At 52.0% G+C, this 18,973-nt stretch overlaps 2 protein-coding genes across 8 annotated transcripts in view; one reads left to right on the top strand and one right to left on the bottom strand.

Annotated features, from left to right (window-relative positions):
• Positions 1-18,723, top strand: GBA1 (glucosylceramidase beta 1). Of its 7 annotated transcripts, none has more exons than XM_074389979.1 (12): positions 1-140; positions 9,180-9,274; positions 9,641-9,728; positions 9,971-10,162; positions 10,285-10,431; positions 11,347-11,480; positions 11,690-11,862; positions 12,424-12,661; positions 13,278-13,502; positions 13,883-14,046; positions 14,412-14,528; positions 14,619-15,260. In XM_074389979.1, the coding sequence occupies exons 2-12, from the start codon at positions 9,248-9,250 to the stop codon at positions 14,722-14,724; spliced, it is 1,611 nt and encodes a 536-aa protein (XP_074246080.1). In that variant the 5' UTR covers positions 1-140; positions 9,180-9,247; the 3' UTR covers positions 14,725-15,260. The 7 variants fall into 7 exon arrangements, 6 of the variants coding, with proteins under 6 accessions (XP_074246080.1, XP_039315824.1, XP_039315823.1 ...); XM_039459890.2 differs by having other exon boundaries at positions 76-140; positions 9,199-9,274; XM_039459889.2 differs by having other exon boundaries at positions 114-131; positions 9,199-9,274.
• Positions 15,258-18,973, bottom strand: part of MTX1 (metaxin 1) — a 5,421-nt gene continuing 1,705 nt past the window's right edge. Inside the window, exons 3-8 of the mRNA XM_003937798.4 lie at positions 18,772-18,851; positions 16,854-16,946; positions 16,505-16,687; positions 16,304-16,380; positions 15,691-15,845; positions 15,258-15,599 (exon numbers count right to left, since the gene is read on the bottom strand). Of these exons, the coding sequence (XP_003937847.1) occupies positions 15,385-15,599; positions 15,691-15,845; positions 16,304-16,380; positions 16,505-16,687; positions 16,854-16,946; positions 18,772-18,851 (803 nt within the window). The 3' untranslated portion in view covers positions 15,258-15,384. The remainder of the gene's footprint in view (positions 15,600-15,690; positions 15,846-16,303; positions 16,381-16,504; positions 16,688-16,853; positions 16,947-18,771; positions 18,852-18,973) is intronic.

An 18,973-nucleotide genomic window follows, 5' to 3' on the forward strand; every position in this document is an offset into this window, starting at 1 on the left:
GTGCGGCTGCATCCTGGCTTCCGCAGCTACTGCGCTGGGCCCCAGGCTCCAGTCCCGCCCACGCGCCTGTGGCGGCTGCGGTGGGATTTCTTTTTGCCTCCCATTGGGGCTGCTGTTTCTCTTCCCCGACGGTAGGCGGTGTAAGTATTTCGCCCATTGGATTTTAGCTGTGCCCTCCCTGCGTTCGCACTTAACCTTTTTCACCACCATTATTATTTTTACTGGTAAGGATAGTCAAATTTTACTAATGAAGAAGAGATTATAAAGTCTTCAAATTCGGCCGGGCGCGGTGGCTCACGCCTGTAATTCCAGCACTTTGGGAGGCTGAAGCGGGCCGATCACCCGAGGTAAGGAGTTCGAGACCAGCCTGGCCAAAAACATGGAGAAACCCCGTCTCCACTAAAAATACAAAAAATTAACCGGGCACGGTGGCGCATGCCTGTAATCCCCAGCTACTAGGGAGGCAGAGGTAGAATTGCTTGAACCCGGGAGGCGGATATTGCGGTGAGCCAAGATCACGCCATTCCACTCCAGCCTGGGCAACAAGAGTGAAACTCCGTCTAAAAAAAAAAAAAAAAAAAAAAGGTTTAAAGTACTTGGATCCACTTGCTTTTTGAGGGGTTGAGTGGAAAGAAGGTTATATAATTCATGCATTCTTCAGACATGTGGCAAACGTTCCCGGAGCGCGGCGACTAGCTCCGGAGTCGGGATGCGCACTGGGGCTGCAGATGGGAGCCAGGACGGACTGGTCCCTACCCTGCCCGCTGACGATTGGCCGGCCACTGCCTTTGATGAGCTGGGCGGTATGACTGCCATTAAGCCATTAGTACAATTAATCACAACAGTGATAAGAGTGACAAAGGAGCTACTCGGGAGGCTGAGGCGGGAGGATCGCTTGAGCCCAGGAGTTCGAGACCAGCCTGGAGGATAGAGAGAGACACTGTCTGAAACACAGGGAAGAAAGAAAGTTACAAAGATGGCCGGGCGCGGTGGCTCAAGCCTGTAATCCCAGCACTTTTTTTTTTTTTGAGATGGAGTCTCACTCTGCAGCACAGGCTGGAGTGCGGTGGTGCGATCTCGGCTCACTGCAACCTCCCCCCCCCGCCCCGGGTCCAGGTTCAAGCAATTCTTCTACCTCGCCTCCCAAGTAGCTAGGATTACAGGTGGCACGAGCCACTATGCCCAGCTAATTTTTGCATTTTTTAGTAGGGACACGATTTCACCATGTTGGCCAGTCTGGTCTTGAACTGACCTCGTGACCTACCTGCCTGGGCCTCCCAAAGTACTGGGATTACAGGCGTGAGCCACCATGCCTGGCCAAGGGATGAGGTTCTTAAAAGAGACATTCAGGCTGAATTCTGAAAGAATAAGCCTTAACTAGGCTAAGCTGTGGGGAAGAGTGGGGCTGCAAAGAAGGGGCTGTAATTGAACGCTAGTCTCCCTCTACATTTGCCTCCTACAGTCTGATTTCTACTCAGCAGCTGAAGTGATCTTTTAAAAATACACATCTGGGCCGGGCGCGGTGGCTCAAGCCTGTAATCCCAGCACTTTAGGAGGCCGAGGCGGGTGGATCACGAGTCGAGAGATCGAGACCATCCTGGTCAACATGGTGAAACCCCGTCTCTACTAAAAATACAAAAAATTAGCTGGGCATGGTGGCACATGCCTGTAGTCCCAGCTACTCAGGAGGCTGAGGCAGGAGAATTGCCTGAACCCGGGAAGCGGAGGTTGCGGTGAGCCGAGATCGCGCCATTGCACTCCAGCCTGGGTAACAAGAGCGAAACTCCGTCTCAAAAAAAAAAAAAAGTAATTATATATATGTGTGTATATATATGTATACATATATATGTGTGTATATATGTGTGTGTGTGTATATATATGTATATATATGTATATACATATATATATACATATATATACATGTATATACATATATATACATATATATACACATATCTGGGCTGGGCAATGGTGGCTCGAGCTTATAATCCCAGCGCTTTGGGAGGCTGAGGCGAATGGATCACTTGAGGTCAGGAGTTCAAGACCAGCCATGGCCAGCATGGTAAAACCCCGTCTCTACTAAAAATACAAAAATTAGTTGGGCTTGGTGATGTGTGCCTTTAATCACAGCTACCTGGGAGGCTGAGGCAGGAGAATCACTTGAACCCGGCAAGTGGAAGTTGCAGTGAGCCAAGATCACAGTGCCACTGCACTCCAGCCTGGGCAGCAGAGCAAGACTGTCTCAAAAATAAATAAATAAAATAATAAAAATACACATCTGATATTGTCATTTCCCCTGCAGCAAACTCTACAGTGAATTTCTGTCTTAGAACAAAATTCACATTCTTTTCTGTGGCCACCAAGACCGTACACAATCTGGCCTCTAACTTCTTCAAGCTCACATTTTACCACTATCCATCTCACTCACACTGCTCCAACACTCTCCATGCTTTCACTATTTCTTTGTTTTCCTTCTTTCCTTCCTTTTCTTTCTTTCTTTTTTTTTTTTTTTTTTTGTGAGATGGAGTCTTGCTCTGTCACCTAGTCACCTAGTCTGGACTGCAGTGATGTGAAGCCATTCTGCCTCAGCCTCCTGAGTAGCAGGGAATATAGGCCACCAGGCCTAGCTGATTTTTGTATTTTTACTAGAGATAGGGTTTCACCATGTTGTCCAGGCTGATCTTGAACTCCTGACCTCAAGTAATCTGTCACCTTGGCCTCCCAAAGTGCTGGGATTACAGGCGTGAGCCACTGTGCCTGGCCCACTTTGTTTTCCTTCTTAGCTATCATCTGAAATCCGTTTTTGTTTGTGTGTTTGTTTTTGGTTTTGTCTACCACCCACACTACAACATAAATTTCATAACCCCCTTTATCATCCTATTCCTTGCTGTATCCCAGAATTGAGAACAGTGATGGGCACATGGAAAATATCCAATTAATATTTGTTTTATGTGTGAATTGGAGAGTGCATAGTAGGGGCGCCTAACATCCAGTCAGGGGTGTCAGAAAAATGGTTCTGATGACAGTAGTACTAAGGCTGAGGCTTTAGTACAAGACAGGCTTTTTTACAGGACAGTGTGAATAAGAAAGGGTTCAAGGCAGAGGGGACAGAAGTGGCAAGATGGAGTGTAGCCTGTTGGAGGAGGTGATTCAAGCATGTGGGTAGTGGAGAGGTGGTTCATGCCTGTAATCCCAGCACTTTGGGAGGCCAAGAGGGGCAGATTGCTTGAGTCAAGGAATTTGAGACCAACGTGGGCAACCCCATGTCTACCAAGAAAAAAATTTGTAAAGACAGAGTCTTCCTGTGTTGGTCAGGCTGGTCTTGAACTCCTGGCCTCAAGGGATCCTCTTACCTCAGCTTCTTAAAATGATGGGGTTGGCCAGGCACAGTGGCTCACACCTGTAATCATAGCACTTTGGGAGGCCAAGGCGAGTGGATCGCCTGAGGTCAAGAATTTGAGACCAGCGTGGCCAATATGGTGAAACCTCATCTTTACTAAAAATACAAAAATTAGCCAGGCATGGTGCCAGGGGCCTGTAATCCCAGCTACTTGGGAGGCCGAGGCACAAGAATCACTTGAATCTGGGAGGCAGAGGTTGCAGTGAGCTGAGATCCTGCTATTGCACTCCAGCCTGGGCTTCAGAGAGAGACTCGGTGTCTCAAAAAAAAAAAAAAAAAAAAAAAAAAATGGGGTTACAGGCTTGAGCCACTGCACCAGGCCTTAGCTAACTCTTTTTCAAGTTAGGGGACAGGAATGCGATTGTGGCCACCTAGTATGCCCCTAGTGGCCACCTGCAGTGAGGCCTAGGTGTCTGAGGAGAGGCACCTAGGGCAGTGGCTCTCAGGCACCCCCTAGGGGCATTTTGGAAATTTGTAGGGCGTATATATATATTTTTTCTTTTTTTCTTTTTTTTTTGAGATAGTCTTGGTTCTATGGCCCAGGATGGAGTGCCCTGGCATGATCCTGGCTCACTGCAACCTCCACCTCCCGGGTTCAAGTGATTCTTCTGCCTCAGCCAGCTGAGTAGCTGGGACAACAGGCACGTGCCATCACACCCAGCTAATTTTTGTATTTTTTAGTAGAAACGGGGTTTCACCATATGGGCTAGCCTGGTCTCGAACTCCTGACCTTGTGATCCGTGTGGAGCATCTTTAATAAAGACAATGAGGCCGGGCGCGGTGGCTCAAGCCTGTAATCCCAGCACTTTGGGAGGCCGAGGCGGGTGGATCACGAGGTCGAGAGATCAAGACCAACCTGGTCAACATGGTGAAACCCCGTCTCTACTAAAAATACAAAAAAAAAAAAAAATTAGCTGGGCATGGTGGTGCGTGCCTATAATCCCAGCTACTCAGGAGGCTGAGGCAGGAGAATTGCCTGAACCCAGGAGGCGGAGGTTGCGGTGAGCCAAGATCGCGCCATTGCACTCCAGCCTGGGTAACAAGAGCGAAACTCCGTCTCAAAAAAAATAAATAAATAAATAAAAATAAATAAAAAAATAAATAAAGACAATGATTAGGAGACACTTTGAGAATTTAGTGGATGAGGCCGGGTGCGGTGGCTCATGCCTATAATCCCAGCACTTTGGGAAGCCAAGGTGGGTGGATCACCTGAGGTCAAGAGTTCGAGACCAACCTGACCAACATAGAGAAACCTCCAACTTCTTTTTTTTTTTTTTTTTTTTTTTTTGAGACGGAGTTTCGCTCTTGTTACCCAGGCTGGAGTGCAATGGCGCGATCTCAGCTCACCGCAACCTCCGCCTCCTGGGCTCAGGCAATTCTCCTGCCTCAGCCTCCTGAGTAGCTGGGATTACAGGCACGTGCCACCATGCCCAGCTAATTTTTTGTATTTTTAGTAGAGACGGGGTTTCACCATGTTGGCCAGGATGGTCTCGATCTCTCGACCTTGTGATCCACCCGCCTCGGCCTCCCAAAGTGCTGGGATTACAGGCTTGAGCCACCGCACCCGGCCTGAAACCTCCAACTTCTGCTAAAAAATATAAAAATTAGCCAGGTGTGGTTGCAGGAGCCTGTAATCCCAGCTACTTGGGAGGCTGAGGCAGAAGAATCGCTTGAACCCAGGAGGAGGAGGTTGCAGTAAGCCAAGATCATGCCACGGCACGCCAGCCTGGGCAACAGAGCAAAACTCCATCTCAAAAAACAAGGCCAGGTGCGGTGGCTCATGCCTGTAATCTCAGCAGTTTGGGAGCCCGAGGCGGGCAGATCACCTAAGGTCGGGAGTTCAAGACCAGCCTGACCAATGTGGAGGAACCCCCACATCTCTACTAAAAATACAAAATTATTAGAAGACACTCAACAGATTAAAAAATATATATACAAAATTAGCCGGGCACGGTAGCTTATGCCTGTAATCACAGCACTTTAGGAGGCTGAGGCGAGTGGATCACAAGGTCAGGAGTTCGAGACCAGCCTGGCAAACATAGTGAAACACCATCTCTACTAAAAATAGAAAAAAATAGCTGATGTGGCAGCGGGCACCTGTAATCCTACCTACTTGGGAGGCTGAGACAAGAGAATCACTTGAAACTGGGAGGGCGAGGTTGCAGCAGCAAGCCGAGATTGTGCCATTGTACACCAGCCCAGGCGACAGTTCGAGATGCCATCTCAAAAAAAAAAAAAAATGTCCGGGCACGGTGGCTCATGCCTGTAATCCCAGAACTTTGGGAGGCTGAGGCAGGCGGATCATGAGGTCAGGAGATCAAGACCATTCTGGCCAACATAGTGAAACCCTGTCTCTACTAAAAATACAACAAATTATCCAGGTGTGGTGGCATGCGCTTGTAGTCCCAGCTACTCGGGAGATGGAAGCAGGAGAATCGCTTGAACCCAGGAGGCAGAGGTTGTAGTGAACTGAGATCATGCCACTGCACTCCAGCCTGGGCAACAGAGTGAGACTCCATCTCAGAAAAAGGGGAAGGGGGATGGGGAGGGGGAGGGGGAGGGCTCATGCCTGTAATACCAGCACTTTTTGAAGGAGTTTAGGAGTTTGAGACCAACCTGTGCAACACAGCAAGACCCTGTCTCTACGAAAAATACAGAAATTAGCCAGGTATGGTGTGTGCGCCTGTAGTCCCAGCTACTCTGGTGGCTGAGGTGGGAGGATTGCTTGAGCCTGAGAGGCAGAGGTTGCACTAAGCCGAAATCTAGCCACTGCACTCCAGGCTGGGCAACATACCGAGACCCTGTCTGAAAAAAAATTGCTCAGTATCTGGCCAGAAAAGAAGAGGCTCACTGGCTGTATGCAGAGGGAAAGACGAAGGAGACGGTTGGACTTCTAAACTCACTAGAGCAGGAGAGGCAAATGTGGAACATGCTCAGGAAATATCTGTGAGTGAGATGAATGAACTTGAGGGAAGTAACGTAAGAGATACTACCTCCCCTACTCAGAACAAGTCCTGTGCAACGTTTCCCAGAAAAGCAGGAAATCAGGCTGAGTGCAGTGGCTCACACCTGTAATCCCAACATGTTGGGAGGCCAAAGCATGTGAATCACCTGAGGTCAGGAGGTTGAGACCAGCCTGGCTAACATGGTGAAACTCCATCTCTACTAAAAATACAAAAATTAGTTGGGCGTGGCAGGGCGCACCTGTAGTCCCACCTACTTCGGAGGCTGAGGCAGGAGAGTTGCTTGAACCCGGGAGGTGGAGGTTGCAGTGAGCTGAGATTGGCCACTGCACTCTGCACTCCCGACTGAGTGACAGGGTGAGACTACATCTCAAAAAAAAAAAAAAAAAAAAAAAAAAGGAAGTCTGGAAGGGGTGGAGACGGACACAGTGAAGCACCTAGTTCAGCTCTACAACTTGACACCCACCTCTGTACCAGGCTGTCTATGAGGATATGAGGCTATTTAGAATGAGTGAGACATTCCTTCAGGGAACTCCAGGAACATAGGCCTAATATGTTGCAATGTTTAGTGCCTGGCGTTATACTAGAGACACTTATCACACTCAAACCTCACAACCATTCTATGAGGTAGGAGTTAGCACCCCCCTTTAATAGATGAAACAGAGGCTTAGAGTGATTGATTTAATGAAGGTCAAACATCCAGTAAATGGTGTAGCCAGGATGCCAACCTTGAGTCTCACTGAGACTGTACTTAATTACCGGAGAGACTGGGTGTGGTGTCTCATGCCTGTAATCCCAGCACCTTGAGAGGCTGAGGCAGGTGGATCACCTGAGGTCAGGAGTTTGAGACCAGCCTGGCCAACATGGTGAAACCCCATCTCTACTAAAAATACAAAAAATACCTGGGCATGGTGGTGGACACCTATAATCCCAGTTAGTCAGGAGGCTGAGGCAGGAGAATTGCTTGAACCAGGGAGGTCGGGGCTGGAGTTAGACAAGATCGTGCCACTGCGTGCTCTGGAGTGCACTCCAGCCTGCACAGCAGAATGAGACTCCATCTCCAAAATAAAATTTTAAAAAATTACTGGAGGAAACTAGAGGAAAAAATGGTCAATTTTGCTTGGAGTGTATCTGGAAAGACTTCACTGAGATAATTTAAAGAACAAAAAAGATGGCTGGTGTCCTGGTTCACCCCTGTAATCCTAGCACTTTCGGATGCCAAGGTGGGCAGATCCCCTGAGGTCCAGAGTTCAAGATCAGCCTGGCCAACATAGCAAAACCCCATCTCTACTAAAAATACAAAAATGAGCCCAGGTATGATAGCATAGGCCTGTAGTCCCAGCTACTCGGGAAGCTGAGGCAGGAGAATCACTCGAACCTGGGAGCTGGAGGTTGCAGTGAGCTAAGATCACTCCACTGAACTCCAGCCTGGCGACAGAGCAATACTCTGTCTCAAAAAAAAAAAAAAAAAAAAAAGGATAGAATAGCAGACAAATAGCTCCCGGGCACCTACCACGGTGGCCAGGCACTGCATTTACCTCACGGACTGCAGTAACCTCTCTTTGAGGTTGTGGCACTGCCTCCATTTGCCAGGCAAGGAAATAGTCTGAGCGCTTCGGTTAGTCAGGTCGTGACTGTGTGTGCCACTCCCGCTAAATCTCATTTGATGTGGTTCATGAGGCAACAGCACAGAGAACTTCCTCCTTGTGTTCACTGACAATACGGCTTTATACAACACTTTCCGGTCTCTGAACTACTTTACAGGCCTCCCTGTCATGTGAGGAAGGAAGATGAGTTATTACAATCTGCATCTGATGATGAATCAAGGGATGCCGCAGAGGAGCCGTGCGGACCTCTCCCTCCCTCCAGTCCTGCCATCCCACTGCCGGCATCCGACCATCCTTGAGCCCTACACTTTACTGGCTAATAATCACCCTCACTTTTTCCTGTGTGTTGCCATCCTGGATAATTCCCTACCCACGAATGGTCCCTCCCCATCTCGGAGAGCTCTCCATGTACACTTGTTACCGTTTCTGTCTTTATCTGTAAATATCTGTGTGTCTGACTTCCATGCCTCACACACCTCTATAAGGCAAAGACTGTCTTCAATATCTCGGTAGCTTCGGCATATTGCATAGTGATTTTTATTTTTTTTGAAACAGAGTCTCATTCTGTTGCCAGGCGCCAGGCTGGAGTGCAGCGCGCGATCTTGGCTCACTGCAACCTTCGCCTCTCGGGTTCAAGCAATTCTCCTGCCTCAGCCTTCCGAGTATCTGGGACTACAGATGCACACCACCATGCCCAGCTAAATTTTTGTATTTTAGTAGAGAAGAGATTTCACTGTGTTGGCCAGGATGGTCTCGATCTCTTAACCTCGTGATCCGTCGCCTTGGCCTCCCAAAATGTTGGAATTACAGGTCTGAGCCACGGCGCCCGGCCGAATTTTTATTACTGTTATATCAGCTTTATTTGTACCTTTCGACATTTTTATCAAAAACAGTGTGCCTGCTGTGGTTCCCATCCTCTGGGATTTAGGAGTCTCTACCACATTCTCCAGCCAAATCGGTGTTACTAGACTCTTCCTAAAGTTGTCACTCACACATGCCCTCCAGAGTTTTATAGAGTGTCTGTAATCTGCAACAGCCTGGAGGGAGCCAGTTGCCCTTTACATATATGGCTGCAATTGCCTCACTTCCTGTGTCATGTGACTCTCCCAGTCATCACATGACCCGTCACTTAGGGAAGCCGGAATTACTTGCAGCGCTAACCTAGAGCTTATAAGCTAAGGTAGGTACCTGCATCCTTGTTTTGTTTAGTGGATCCTCTATCCTTCAGAGACTCTGGAACGCCTGCGGTCTTTTCCTCATCCAGTGACCCTCAGGTGATGGAGTTTTCACGTCTTTCGAGAGAGGTAAGAGCAAGAGCTCCCAATCGGCCTCCTCACACAGCTTCTGGAATCCTGGCACTGGAATTCAGTGAATGACAGGCTCTCTTTGAATGCAGGGTCATCGTGGCTCTTTGAGCAAGAAACAGGTGGAGGGAGGGGTCGAAGTTGAAATGGGTGGGAAGAGTGGTGGGGAGCCTCCTGATTTGGGACGGGCAGAGAGCTGTCACCAGAGGGGTTGCAGGGAGGGCTGCACCCAGGTGTCTGTGGGTCTTGTCCTAATGAATGTGGGAGACTAGGCCATGGGCACCCTTAAGCAGCCAAGCCCTGCCCAGGAGAGCAGTTGAGAGGTAGAGGGGCTTGCTTCTCAGCCGCTCCTCATTCTGTCTTCAGGAATGTCCCAAGCCCTCAGGTAGGATAAGCATCATGGCCGCCAGCCTCACAGGATTGCTTCTACTTCAGGCAGTGTCGTGGGCATCAGGTAAGTGAGTCAAGGCGGTGGGAAGGTAGCACACAGAGGCTCCCTTCTGCCTTATAGTCCTTTGGCAGCCTTCTAGTAAACTGGTGGTAGACTTTGAGTAGGTGCTCAATAAGTCCTTTTGAGTGACTGAGAGCAGCTTTGGGCTGAGGATATTTGAAACCGTGCTCAGTCTCACCTAGCAGCTGTGTTTGTCCCCACGTCTTCATCAGACCTCATGCCCGCTTGTGCTCCCTCCCTCCCAGGTGCCCGTCCCTGCATCCCTAAAAGCTTCGGCTATAGTTCGGTGGTCTGTGTCTGCAATGCCACGTACTGTGACTCTGTTGACCCCCTGACCTTTCCTGCCCTGGGTACCTTCAGCCGCTATGAGAGCACACGCAGTGGGCGTCGGATGGAACTGAGTACGGGAACCATCCAGGCTAATCGCACGGGCACAGGTAACCACTACAGCCCTCACCCCCGGGCCAGGCTGGGTCCTCCTAGAGGTAAACAGTGTCAGTGATCACCACGGAATTTCTCCCTGGGCACTGATGGCCTTATTCCCTGTGGATGTCCTCAGGCCTGCTGCTGACCCTGCAGCCAGAACAGAAGTTCCAGAAAATAAAGGGATTTGGAGGGGCCATGACAGATGCTGCTGCTCTCAACATCCTTGCCCTGTCACTCCCTGCCCAGAATTTGCTACTTAAATCATACTTCTCTGAAGAAGGTGAGGAGGAAGGGGATGAGGTGACATAGTACCAGTGACATTTTTTTTTCTTTTTCTTTTTTGACACAGAATCTCACTCTGATGCCCAGACTGGAGTGCAGTGGCTTAGATCATGCCACAGCAACCTCTGTCTCCCAGGCTATGGTGATTCTCCTGCCTTAGCCTCCCAAGTAGCTAGGATTACAGGCGCACCCCGCCACTACCTGGCTAATTTTTCTATTTTTAGTAGAAACAGGGTTTCACTGTGTTGGTCAGGCTAGGCTTGAACTCCTGACCTCAAATGATCCATCCACCTCGGCCTCTCAAAGTGCTGGGATTACAGGTGTGAGCCACGAGGCCCGGCCAACATTTCTCTCTTTTTTGTGTGTGTTGGGGGGAGATGGAGTCTCACACTGTTGCTCAGGCTGGAATGCAATGGCCTGATCTCGGCTCACAGCAACTTCTGCCTCCTGAGTTCAAACAATTCTCCTGCATCAGCCTCCTGAGTAACTGGCATTACAGGCACCCGCCAACATGCCTGGCTAATTTGTTGTATTTTTCATAGAGATGGGGTTCCACTCTGCTGGCCAGGCTGATCACAAACTCCTGACCTTGTAATCCGCCCACCTCGGCCTCTCAAAGTGCTGGGATTACAGGCGTGAGCCACCACACCTGGCCCACACTTTTCTTTGACCTTTAGACCCTGACTTCAGCCCATCCCTGACATTTGGTTCCCCACCAGTCATCTGTTAAGTGCTTATGGACTCAGGCTCAGAAAGGCCTGTGCTTCACCCGGGTGCCAGCCTCCGCAGGTTCCAACCCTCAAGCCCAAGTTCCTTTTGGTCTCAGGGACTATTAGCACTGGCAAGGGATAAACAGAGTCCCATACTCTTCTATTGACTTAGACTACCATTTCTTGGTCATCTTTTTCTCTAGGAATCGAATATAACATCATCCGGGTACCCATGGCCAGCTGTGACTTCTCCATCCGCGTCTACACCTATGCAGACACCCCTGACGATTTTCAGTTGTACAACTTCAGCCTTCCAGAGGAAGATACCAGGCTCAAGGTGAGCTTTCCGGCTGCCTCTGGCCCTGATGGCCTTGATGACTGGGGTTCGAGACGCTGAAGGGGAGGCCTGCCCGTAGAGATATTTTGTGCCCAGTTGTTTTGTCCCGGGGTGGGAGGGTGGGGGCTGATGGCTGAACCTGATATACTAGTTGGGCTAGTATGTGTTCCAACTCTGGGTGCTTCTCTCTTCACTGCCTTTGGCTCTAGATACCCCTGATTCACCGAGCCCTGCAGCTGTCCCATCGTCCCATCTCACTCTTTGCCAGCCCCTGGACATCACCTACTTGGCTCAAGACCAATGGAGCAGTGAATGGGAAGGGGTCACTCAAGGGTCAGCCCGGAAGCATCTACCACCAGACCTGGGCCAGATACTTTGTGAAGTAAGGGGTTGGCAAGGCTGAGGGGTCCGAAGTGGCCTCCCCTTTGGCCACCCTGATCTATGTCCCAACCCTCAACCTGGTTTCACCTCCAGATCTGCCTCTCCTCAGCTTACCTTTCTACCTTCTTGGGCTTGCAGACTTGGGCCTGTCAATCTTGCCAACTCCACCAGGCTTCTTCCTGTTCTCCAGTTGTCTGGTATACGTTCTTTTTTTTTTTTTTGAGAAGGAGTCTCACTCTGTCACTCCGTCACCCAGGCTGGAGTGCAGTGGTGCTATCTTGGCTCGCTGCAACCTCAGCCTCCTGAGTTCAAGTGATTCTCCTGCCTCAGCCTCCCAAGTAGCTGGGATTATAGGTGCCCGCCACCATGCTCAGCTAATTTTTGTGTTTTTGGTAGAGACCGGTTTTGCCAGGTTGGTCAGGTTGTTCTCGAACTCCTGACCTCAAGTGATCCACCTTGGCCTTGGCCTCCTAAAGTGCTGGGAGTACAGGTGTGAGCCACCATACCCAGCCGATCTGATCCACCTTCTTGGCCGAATCATTCATGACCTTTCTCGTGCCAGGTTTCTGGATGCCTATGCTGAGCACAAGTTACAGTTCTGGGCAGTGACAGCTGAAAATGAGCCTTCTGCTGGGCTGTTCAGTGGATACCCCTTCCAGTGCCTGGGCTTCACCCCCGAACATCAGCGAGACTTCATTGCCCGTGACCTAGGTCCTACCCTTGCCAACAGTACTCACCGCAATGTCCGTCTACTTATGCTGGATGACCAACGCTTGCTGCTGCCCCACTGGGCGCAGGTGGTAAGGCCCGGACCTCCATGGTGCCCCAGTGACCTCCAAATCTAGCATCCAAATGACTGGCTCCCAAACTCAGGGAGATTTCTCAGCTCAATTATGGATTCCTAGAGCACCATCTCTCTGGACCTCCAGGGCCCCACGGATCCCCACAGTTGTCACGTTAAACCTCTCTAGGACAGGGGTGGTGGCTCACATCTGTAATCCCAGCACTTTGGGAGGCCAAGGTGGGCAGATCACTTGAACCCAAGGAGTTCAAGACCAGCCTGGGAAACATGGTGAAACCCCATCTCTACTATGTATATATATACACACACACACACACACACACACACACACAAATTAGCTGGGTGTGGTACCCTGGTAGTCCCAGCTACTCAAGAGGCTAAGGCAGGAGGACTGATTGAGCCTAGGAAGTCAAGGCTGCAGTTAGCTGTGATTGCGCCACTGTACTCCAGCCTAAGAGACAGAGTGAGTCCTGTTTCAAAAACAAAAGACATCCCTCCCATAACCTCTCTAGTTGCATTCTTCCCACCACTCCTCTTCAGGATTCCTAGAAGAGGAACTAGAAGTTCCAGAAAGCTGTGTGCAGGGTCCAGGGTCAGTGGCTCTTCCTTTGCAGGTACTGACAGACCCAGAGGCAGCTCAGTATGTTGATGGCATTGCTGTACATTGGTACCTGGACTTCCTGGCTCCAGCCAAAGCCACCCTAGGGGAGACACACCGCCTGTTCCCCAACACCATGCTCTTTGCCTCAGAGGCCTGTGTGGGCTCCAAGTTCTGGGAGCAGAGTGTGCGGCTAGGCTCTTGGGATCGAGGGATGCAGTACAGCCACAGCATCATCACGGTAAGCCACCCCAGTCCCGCTTCCTGCAGAGCAGACCTCAGACCCCTTCCTGGTCTCACCAAAGACGGACAGAAGACCTTCCTCTCCACCTTCTCCCCAGCTAGCCTGTCCCTTTGGGCAATTCTGGGGAACCATGATTTTCTGTCTTGCCTTTCCTTCACAGGTCTGCACACCTCACTGCCCCTTTGCAACTACTGAGGCACTTGCACCTGCCTCAGCTCCCCTTGAGATGCCTCAGTCTTCACGACCCCTCCTTAGCTATTAAGGAGACAGTGCACTCGTCACAGGGCTGAGCTACCCTCAGCCCCCTCTCCCTCATGTGACCCTTACCTACCCTCTCTGGGGACCCCCAGTGTTGAGCCTTTTGTCTCTTTGTCTAGAACCTCCTGTACCACGTGGTCGGCTGGACTGACTGGAACCTCGCCCTGAACCCCGAAGGAGGACCCAACTGGGTGCGTAACTTTGTCGACAGCCCCATCATTGTAGACATCACCAAGGACACGTTTTACAAACAGCCTATGTTCTACCACCTTGGCCACTTCAGGTGAGTGGAGGGCGGGCACCTTCATTCCATACCAGGCCTATCATCTCCTACATCACTCTACACCATGCGGGAGCAGGAAGGTGTTTAGGGTGGGAACCTTGGGAGAGGCCACCCATCCCTTCTTGCACCATGGAGGCAGGAAGTGAGTAGGTAGCAACAGACAACCCCAATGCCTGAGGCTGGGGCTGCGATGCGGAAAGGCAGGGTCAGCGGCCAGCAGCATGGCTCTGGGCCTAGACAACTAGGGCAGAGCTTCTGCACGACTTATGGGGTAGGTAGGTGGGTGGGTGACTTCTTAGATGAGGGTTTCACGGGAGGTACCCCGAGGGCCAGAGTCCCTGACCATGTCTGTTTCCCACATTCAGCAAGTTCATTCCTGAGGGCTCCCAGAGAGTGGGGCTGGTTGCCAGTGAGAAGAACGACCTGGACACAGTAGCACTGATGCATCCTGACGGCTCTGCCGTTGTGGTCGTGCTGAACCGGTGAGGGCAAGGCGGGGTCTGGGAAGTGGCTGAAGACAGGGTGGGGGCCTTGGCAGGATCACACTCTCAGCTTCTCCTCCCTGCTTCTAGCTCCTCTAAGGATGTGCCTCTTACCATCGAGGATCCTGCTGTGGGCTTCCTGGAGACGATCTCACCTGGCTACTCCATTCACACCTACGTGTGGCGTCGCCAGTGATGGAGCAGATACCCAAGGAGGCACTGGGCTCAGCCTGGGCATTAAAGGGACGGAGTCAGCGCATACACTGTCTGTGGCTAGAGGCACAGCGGGGCCAGGGTGAGCGTACAGTGACGTAAGCCCAGGAGTAGTGGTTTGGGTGACTCACTTTCCCCTCTAGGTGGTGCCAGGGGCTGGAGGCCCCTCGAACAAGATCAGAAAGCCCAAGTGTCCCGCGAGCCCCATGCTGATGTCAGCATGCACTGTGTGTTGCCTGTTGTGGAAACTGGGCCCGGGCCCAGGCCTGGGGTGAGCTCACTGTCTGTACAGGCGCAGGATGGGGGCGAGGGTAAGGAAAAGGAGAGGCTAGGAAAGCTGGGCCCAAAACTGGGGACTGTGTGTGTTTCCTGGAGATGCAGAACCGGGCCGTGGGGCAGCACCGTCAGCCTCAGGGCAGAAGCCCTACAGCACCAGTGGGTAGGCTCAGGACCCAGATGGCTCCTGTGGCACCAGCCAGGAAAAATGGCAGCCCTTAAAGGAGAAAATGTTTGAGCTCAGTAGTGTGAGTGGCTTTATTCTGGGGGCAGCACCCCATTTCTGTCTGTACCAACACTGAGGAGGCACAGGGGCCTCTGGAATGCATGAGAGTAGAAAAACCAGTCCTGGGAGCGTGAGGACCAATCATTCCTCTTCATCCTCCTCAGCCATGCCCAGGGCCCGGGAGCCTGGGGCCCGAGCAGGCGTTGCCCGCTGGATGGAGACTATGCCGCTGAGCAAGGCATAGCCCACCATGGCTGCCAGCCCTGCCAGCACAGATAGGATCTGGTTCCGGCGCCCATACGGCTCTTCCTCAGTCTCTGGGCCTGCTGGTGTCTGGCGTGGGGGTGGTACCTCAGCTGAGGGTCAAGGAAGGAAGGTGGGTTGGGGAACTTGTTCCTGGATCCCTGCCCACTCTCCCCAGGGCTGCCCCGCCCATCTGCCCCTTACCTCCATCCCAGGGGAAGTAGAGGCTGAGGATGTGGGTACAGTAGGCACAGAGGTTGTGCAGCCCCCGCAGGTGGGCCTGCAGCTTCCCACTGGGCAGCTTGGCCTGCAGGAGCAGGGCCAAGTAGCTAAAGACAAAGGCGTCCAAGGAGGCAGGGCTGGGCAGAGAGAGAAGGGTGAGGTGGAGGAGAACCACTGGCACAGAGGGGTGAAGATGGAGCTGGAGGAAGAGTCAGCCCCGGGAGGTGGGCCCTGGGCAGCAGGCGGCCACCAGGGAAGGACAGGACACACAATTCTAGACCTGGTATGGGGAGAGTTCCCAGGTGGCGCCAGCCTGGCCCTGAATAGGACTCTATCCCAGGGCTGCATAAAGGGCACATTGAGTGCCCCACAGCCCTTCAGGCCCCTCCTGTGCCCGGCTGCCCTCCACTGTATGCTTTTGTACCTCTGAGAAGGCTCCAGCCCCACACACAGCCCCACTGTCACCAGGGCCAGTATCTGTCCCAAGGACCTCCTATCCAGAGCCTGGGCCAGCCCCAGCCCCAGCCCCAGCCGCTCCACCTGAACCCCCATCTTCTTCCAAGCCACCCATTGACCCCCTTGGAGTCAGACTCACGCATCTCCAAAGAAGAACTTCTGAGATCCCAGGCGCTGAGAGAGCAGGGTCAGACACTCCCGAGCCTCTCGGTAGAGCTGTAGGACGACACGGGTAGGCTTGCAGCTGCGGGAACAGTGCCAACTCCCCTCCAGGCACTCCCTTTCCTGGCCATCATCGTTAGGGCTCATCTCCTACAACAACCCCCTGTCTCAGAGCTACCTCCTTCTCCAACTCTTCCTCGTCCTCAGGCCTGTGTTCCCCACTCAGCAGCTGCAGCCGTTCCATGTACTGCCGCTGCATGCGGCCAGGCAGGAAGAAGTTGAGGGGAAAGGGCATAGCCTCTGCATACCACTTCCGGGTCACTTCCACATAGTTCTTGGTGTCTATCCAAAAAGTATGTACCTGGATTGAGTAGGCATGAAGAAACAGGCAGGTCTGAGCCAGTGCACCTGTCTGATTCAAGGTGGGCTCCTGACACCGAATGCTGCCCTGAGCCGGTGTGTGGGTATGTGTGCACCCAACCCCTCCCCTGCTGGCCATGGATGCTGGGAGGTCTGGGCACACTCACCAGCACCGGGAGCAGCTTCTCCTCCAGGAGAGACATGAAGGCCAGGGTGTCTGCCCCTTGCCGAGCTGACAGATCATAATCAGCATTGTACTTCTGTAAAGGAAACATCCATGGGCTACACTGGGGGGCTGCAGGGGCACTTCACCTGGGAGGAAGGAGTCCTGTCTGGTACCCCCCTCACTGGCCTCTGAGTGTAGTGGAGGTACAACAAGGAACTTTTCCTGCCAAGGCCCCCTTGCCTGGGCCCAGCCAGTAGCCTGTTGCTGTTGGCAAAAGGCCTGGGCCTTGGAGCCCGCTGGCCGTCAAGGTCCTGTGTCCATTGGGGAGAAGGACGGAAGGCCCGGCCGCAAACTAGGAGCAGCTCCCAGAATTTCCATGGAAAGCTGGAAGGACGCCTGCTGACGGCAACTTTCTAACAGTAACTTCCCCAATCCAGACACCACAAAGCTAGCAGAGCAGAGCTCAGATGCAGTTGGGACTCAGTCCCTGCCTCAGGAACCAGGGAAAGCCATCCTCACACTCCCTGGATCCAGGGAACCCACGCCCAGGGCCCCCCAGCTTGTTCCCTCAGTGCCCAGCTCTTGGCTGTTTCTTCTACTTCATTCCATGGCCCAGGCACCACTACCACATACACATTCCACGCATACCCCCAGGTCTCAGCCTGCCCTACCTTTCCAGGCTCCAGTCCCTGCTTCTCAGCACCCCCTCCACATCCTGAGTAAGCTTTGTCCCCAGATAACCTCTTGAGCATGATCTTTAAATCTCCCTGAGCCTCTGTTTGTCCTTGGGGAATGGGGGGTAAAAATCTCTTTCTCTCAATGCCCACCCGTGTTAGGAAATAATTTAGAACACTTTGAGAGCTGGAAAAGCTCTGTTCACACCTAAGGAATCAGGGCAGTGGCCGCGGCCCTGCCAGGAACTTTGGCTTTTATCTGGATCCTCTCTTTCCAGGCCTCTGCATTAATTCCCCAGGTCTTTAACCTTTGGGAGAGTAGAAATGAGGAAGTGTCCCATTCTGACACTGGCTTCCCTCTTCCCTCATCAGTGCTAGAAGAACCCTGGGAAAACGTGCCGGCTCAGCCCTCTAGTTTTACAAATAAGGGAGTGCACAGCCCTGAGAGGTCAAGTGGCCTGCCCAAGATCACACAGTCAGTGGCAGAGTAAAGAGCATAGCCTAGGCCTGCCCACTCCTCTAGCAATGCTCTTTCAACTTCTCCAACCTGGCTCTAAGCCTTGTCCATCCTGAGCCTCATGTCTAGCCCAACCTAGTCCCTGAAAACAGGGAAGTGGCCCTTAGAAATCTCTCTCCAGGCTGGGTGTGGCGGCTCACCCTATAATCCCAGCACTTTGGGAGGCCTAGGCAGGCGAATCCTAAGGTCAGGAGTTGGAGACCAGCCTGGCCATCCTGGTGAAACCCCGTAACTACTAAAAATACAATTAGCTGGGCGTGGTGGCTGGGACCTATAATCTCAGCTATTCCAGAGGCTGAGACAGGAGAATCCCTTGAACCCTGTAGTCAGAGGTTACAGTGAGTTCAGACTGCGCCACTGCACTCCAGCCCGACCAGCAGTGTGAGACTCCATCTCTAAAAGAAAAGAAATCTCTTCCCAGTCCCACCATTAGAGGCCAACTGCTGTCTTCCGGTCTCTTTCAGCCTGTACTCCTCTCCCTCCTGCCTGACGGGCAGAAAACTCTGTACTTCTGGATACCCCAATAGTGCCCTGAGCTGCATCTCTTGCCGACTGCTTTAATACATCACAGCAACATTGTGTGTATCTCCGCCATCAGACTGTGTGCTCCTTGATGCTCTGGGTCACCTGCATCTAGCCTGGCATATGTCTTGCGTTCAATAAATGTGTATTGTACAGAATTGACTGAATTTCTGTCACTGGCAGCCCCCTCTATGCAAGCCACCTACCTCTTTTCGAAGGTGGGTGATGATCTTGTGTGGTACTGAGATGACCTCTCCATGACTGGTCCGAAGTGCAGGCAAAGTTCCTGACATTGAGAGAGAAGTATACCAACCAGGCCCTTAGCTGCCTATTCACACATATTTGCAACACATTCCTGCCTATCTCGTGCTCCTCCCCTTTTACACACCCTTGCTCACCCCCAAAGGA

Source organism: Saimiri boliviensis, chromosome 19 (assembly GCF_048565385.1).
Source record: "Saimiri boliviensis isolate mSaiBol1 chromosome 19, mSaiBol1.pri, whole genome shotgun sequence".
NCBI lineage: Eukaryota > Metazoa > Chordata > Mammalia > Primates > Cebidae > Saimiri > Saimiri boliviensis.

Excerpts from the sequence above, each read along its gene's own strand:
- GBA1 (XM_074389979.1), top strand. The coding sequence starts at position 9,248 with ATGGAGTTTTCACGTCTTTCGAGAGAG. Across the intron at positions 12,662-13,277 it reads TGCCCCACTGGGCGCAGGTG|GTACTGACAGACCCAGAGGC; the intron begins GTAAGGCCCGGA and ends CTTCCTTTGCAG. Across the intron at positions 14,529-14,618 it reads GTTGTGGTCGTGCTGAACCG|CTCCTCTAAGGATGTGCCTC; the intron begins GTGAGGGCAAGG and ends CCCTGCTTCTAG.